Genomic DNA, 5,221 nt, shown 5'->3' with positions numbered 1-5,221 from the left:
CTTCAACTGCAGCCCGACAGCTTGTGGTCTCTAATTTATGGAGCTTCACCCTGAATGGAAACAGGGAAAGAAGGAGTGGGAAGAGGGGACAAGGTTTGTGGTTCTTTGTTTTTATCAGCTTGTTGCACAGACAGGAAACACATGCAGAACACACGCTTAAATGCATGTTTGTAAGATTACGCACACCAAACACACACACAATATGGTCATCTTCTGACGCAAGGGGCTTTTTAAACACACGCACAAAAAAAAGAAACATTTTACATTGTCAAATTGAAATAGTATATTAATATATAAATCCCATCACATGCCCATGGAGTCGTGATAAAGGCCAATTATGTAACCATTAATTTACGCTCTAATCCATTCTCAGCCCAGACCTGCTCTGCCATCACACTTTTTACTGAGCTGAAAGGGGAACTTCAGGAACTTGTCAGTTGATATTTAAAACTGCGGCCCAGAGATAAATAACTTCTCAAAAAAAAAAAGAAACCTGTGCATATTTAAACAGAGGAGGACTGGCTTTGATGGAGAAAGTAACACTCAGACTGGTTTTATAGTAGCACCCTCCAAATATTAACCATTAACTTATACAATCGCATCTTCACAAAGCTGTGTTGACAGTATTTAGGTAAATTAGGCACTCGTAACTTTTATCTTGTTTTTTATTTGCCCTCAGCTCGGCGTTGAGCCCAAATTGCACCTCTGCAAATACATGCGTTTATGTTAGTTCAACACTTTTCTTCAGCATTATTGCAGAATTTGGGGATTAGAAGCACACACATCTGAGTAAAAACATATATTAGTTCAAAGTTGAGCATTAAGTAAAAATCTACTTAATAAAAAAAAGTATTTTATGCAAGTATATATATTTTCTTTTCTTTGCAAATTACCAAAAACCAAAGAGGATTACGTAAAAAATATATAAAAAATTACAGTACCTAACTGCACATCCCTCATCATTTTGTGTGTATTAGATATGAATCATGGGCCCAGTATGCAAATTCTCAGGTCAGACTGAGAATTAGTGGTATTCCAGGTTTGAGCATGCAGTAAAAGAGCTTCTGTTGTTCGCAGATTGTGATCTTAACAATTTGAGAGAGAGCGATGCTCAGATCTCATCTCTGCTTCCAGGAAAGAAGAAGTGTGTGACATTAATGCATTTAAATCGACTGGCCCTCTCTCTGCCGTGGTGGAGCCGTGAACAGGTGTTGGACTTCTGCGTCGTATATATACACCTGTGCAAGATGTGCACCTGCACACGAGCGGCAGCGTTCGCTTGTTGAGGAGAGAAATGGCCTCAAGTGAGGGGAACGCTCAGACATATAAGCTGGTGAGGCACTGTCACTAAGTTAGGGGAAAGTAAGATTTAAAATACAACTTATTGAACGAGTTTTCAATTATTTTCCTGTTTGTTCCAGGCATCTTTAGATCACGACATCAACCAACACTTTCAGGACGCAATAGATGTGATTGAGCAGCATTCGCACAATCCATACTACGAACCAGGTACGTGTTCAATATTTGTTGCATTTTTCCCCACATTTTATAAGTGATATTTGACGAAGTCTCTTTTTATCTCAGATTACAAATATTACGAGACCCTGGTTAGCCAGCAGTCGCCTGTCCAGTGTCAGGACTCCTGCTGCCATATCACACACCCGTCCAATATCTCAGCTCCAGCGTATGACTGGAGTGACACAACTGTAAGTACTGCAAACAATCAGAATTGTAAGTTCGCATGACTGACACAAGGAAGAAGGGTTTACTTTAAATCTTTAACCATCCAGCAGCAGTCCTGGCCTCAGGTCATGCCTGATGTCTCCCTGAGCCACTCGGTGCAGAATGAGCCCCTACATTTCTACTCCATCCTTCCACCACAGAGAAACAGCAAAGGTGACAATGTTAAGATTTGTTGGAAGTCATATTTGTGTGTTTACCCCAATACTAAATGAGATTACTGCGTTTGCTCAGGCCGTAAGAAGCTGAGGCTGTACGAATACCTCCATGAAGCTCTGAATGATCCCAGCATGTGCGACTCAATACAGTGGACGGACAGCGGCAACGGCACGTTCCACTTCATCTCCAAGAACAAGGAGAAGCTGGCAGAGTGCTGGGGCCAGCGCAAGGGCAACCGCAAGACCATGACCTATCAGAAAATGGCGAGAGCGCTGAGGAACTACAGCCGCACAGGCGAGATCGTCAAGGTGCGCCGCAAACTCACCTACCAGTTCAACCCGGACATCCTGCACAGGCTCGGCTCTGCACAGGTGCCCGTGCGCCTGCCCTGCCAGCCCACGCAGGAGGAAGTGCACAGCCAGCAGGAGAAGGTCTCCGAGCAGACCTACTGCAGCTCTGCACCAACGGACTGGCACAGCTGGTACGGATACTACCAGCTGCAGGAAGACTACGACCTGGGCTCACACACCTTGACCAAACTCTGATTCGCCAAACGTTTGATGTAAAGATTTTTATTATTTTTTTTATTCCCTGGAAGCTTTCTGGAGTTCCTGCATGTTGTAACTTATTTTGCAAAATAGCAGCAGCCTTCAGCAACAAATTCCCAAAACGTCAGCATTTTCTGTAAATAATCTGTAAATATGAGAAAAATCCTGTGTAAATTTATGTAAAATGGTCACATATTTCTATACAACACCTGCTGTTTGTTTGCATGATTGAGGCCAGATTTTGAAGAGCCACGAAATTACTTGTAAATGTTTATAGTTATTTTTCCAACTGAATTTTTTTAATTCATTGTAAATACAAGTTTTTTAATGACTACACTGCTCTCACAGATGATTGCGTTACCGGTACTCTTTATATATTCAACTGTAAACCATTTATTATTTTGCTAAAAGGTTAACCTTTTGAAAAATCCTTTACATGTAGTAAAAATCTGAGAACAATCAGTTCAACATTTTGATATTTATCAGGTGCTCAAATACAGAAATGAATCGTAAATCTTCTGGTTAGCACTGATTCCAAAATAATGTTTACATCCACTTTAACATTAACAATATAATCGATTATTCAAAATGTTTTTATTATAATGAATTTTTTTTTAAAATACTTCATATGCAAAATTGTAGATGTTCAAAATGTTGTGGCAATTTTTTATATTTAAAGAAATTAGAGGTGACACTGATAAGATTTAACTGTGAAAGTAACAATTTAAGTTGTTTATAAATGTTCCTTAAAAATTACATTTTGATTGTTCAAATTATCTTCTATTTACTGTGTTTATATGTGTTGTGTATTAATAAATATTTTTATATTTCTTGTTAAATCTCTTGAACACGATCAAATAAACGAGTTTTACCAAGTTGCTTGCCGCCACGTTTTCAATTCCAACTTAAATTGGGATTACAGGGGTGGCGCTAGAATGGTTCCGTTCGTATCTGGGTGACAGGAGTTTTTGTGTTAGCTTTGACAATCATTTATCTGCTTCTGTCCCACTTTCTTGTGGGGTCCCACAAGGCTCCATTCTTGGACCCCTTCTGTTCTCATTGTATCTGCTCCTCTTGGGGTCCATCCTGAGGAAGCATGGTATTTCGTTTCATTGTTACGCCGATGATTCTCAGATTTATCTGCCTTTAAAACCAAACAGTTCCTGCTCCATCCACCCTTTGCTAAAATGTCTTGATGACATCAAGACTTGGATGGCTGCGAACTTCTCAAGTTTTAATGATCAGAAGACTGAGGTCATTGTGTTTAACCCTAGCTCTGCCACTGTCACTGATCCTGTAAACCTGCACTCCCTTCAGCCACATCTAAAGCAGTCGGTTACCAATCTCGGGGTAGTGTTAGACTTGGACTTTAAGTTTAATAAACAGATCAGCTCTGTTCTACAAAAAAGCTTCTTTCAGCTAAGGCAGATCGCAAAGCTTAAGTCCGTTCTGTCCAGATCCGACCTTGAAAAACTAGTCCATGCATTTATTGCAACCCGGCTGGACTACTGTAACTCACTTTATGTTGGGATTAGTCAGGCTTCACTTTCACGTCTCCAGCTCGTACAAAATGCTGCAGCTCGGCTACTAACAGGAACTCACAGGTTTGAGCACATTACTCCGGTTCTGTCCTCCCTTCACTGGCTTCCTGTGCGTGTCAGAGTTGATTTTAAAATTCTCCTGCTGACATTTAAGTGCATTAACGGCCTTGCACCATCATACCTCTCTGACCTTCTTCATCCTTATGCTCCTTCTCGGGCTTTGAGATCATCACATCAGCTGCTTTTGGCCGTACCAAAAACCAGGCTGAAGCTCAGAGGAGATCGAGCATTTTCAGTCGTGGGGCCTAAACTTTGGAACAATCTGCCCATCAACATTCGACAGGCCACCTCAGTCTCTGCTTTTAAATCTCTCCTAAAAACACATCTATACTCACTGACATTTAACACAGGGTGATCAGCTTTAGATCTGGTTTTTCATTGATGCTGATTCTGTTTATGCTTTTGTTATTATTCCTATTTAACACAAGGTCATCTGATCTGATTTAGTATTTCATTGTTTCTGACTGAGTTTATGCTTTTTGTTATTATTTCCTTGACTTTTGACACAACATGATCTGATTTAGTATTTCATTGTTTCTAATTACGTTTTCTGTTTTATATTTTTATTCCATGTGCTGTAAATATATCTTGCTGCTTTTTATTTGATGTTGTGATATTTTTGTTAAGCACTTTGGTAACAGTTTCTGTTTTAAATGTGCTCTATAAATAAATATGACTTGACTTGACTTAAACATTTGTTTACCGTGTAATGAAATATTACATCACGCACATAAAATATAAACTTCAGACACATCCTGTGAGGAAAAATATGCCAGCAAGTGTGTTTTTTCCTGAAACGAGAGCTCTGTGTAAAAGTTGCCTCCAGTTGGGTCTTATCTACCTCAACTGGGAGGATGTGGTCAGCCCTGGGAGGCTTTGTTGATGGGTTAACTGGCGCTGGTGTCGGGGTTTTGTGGTCTTGGTGGTCATTGTTCCAGACAGCCTGAGGTATAGAAAACGTTTGCAGAGAACCTGCACAGATGAGGTGGGGTATAAGAGGAGTCCCAGGACCTCAGCATCCCAGTTGTGTTGAATCCTCTCCATCTGCAGGACCTAAACTGGATTAAATACTCATCAGGGATGGTAAACAGCACAACTGCAGCTTTGCAATTCCCTCAAACACCTTAATGTTCAAAGCTAATGGTGACTTTTTTTTAAATTTGATTTGATTCT

At 40.3% G+C, this 5,221-nt stretch overlaps 1 protein-coding gene across 1 annotated transcript; it reads left to right on the top strand.

The window, feature by feature from the left end:
• The first annotated feature begins 1,247 nt into the window (after window positions 1-1,247).
• On the top strand, window positions 1,248-2,444 carry spic (Spi-C transcription factor (Spi-1/PU.1 related)). Its single transcript, XM_037695755.1, is given in 6 exon segments — window positions 1,248-1,277; window positions 1,280-1,333; window positions 1,422-1,509; window positions 1,585-1,706; window positions 1,791-1,896; window positions 1,975-2,444. Coding segments are annotated over 6 exon segments (870 nt in total).
• Window positions 2,445-5,221: the final 2,777 nt, after the last annotated feature.

This window comes from Nematolebias whitei, chromosome 22, assembly GCF_014905685.2.
Source record: "Nematolebias whitei isolate Nwh7 chromosome 22, NemWhi1, whole genome shotgun sequence".
NCBI classification, from domain to species: Eukaryota; Metazoa; Chordata; class Actinopteri; order Cyprinodontiformes; family Rivulidae; genus Nematolebias; species Nematolebias whitei.
This window is presented reverse-complemented; position numbering and strand designations above follow the sequence as displayed.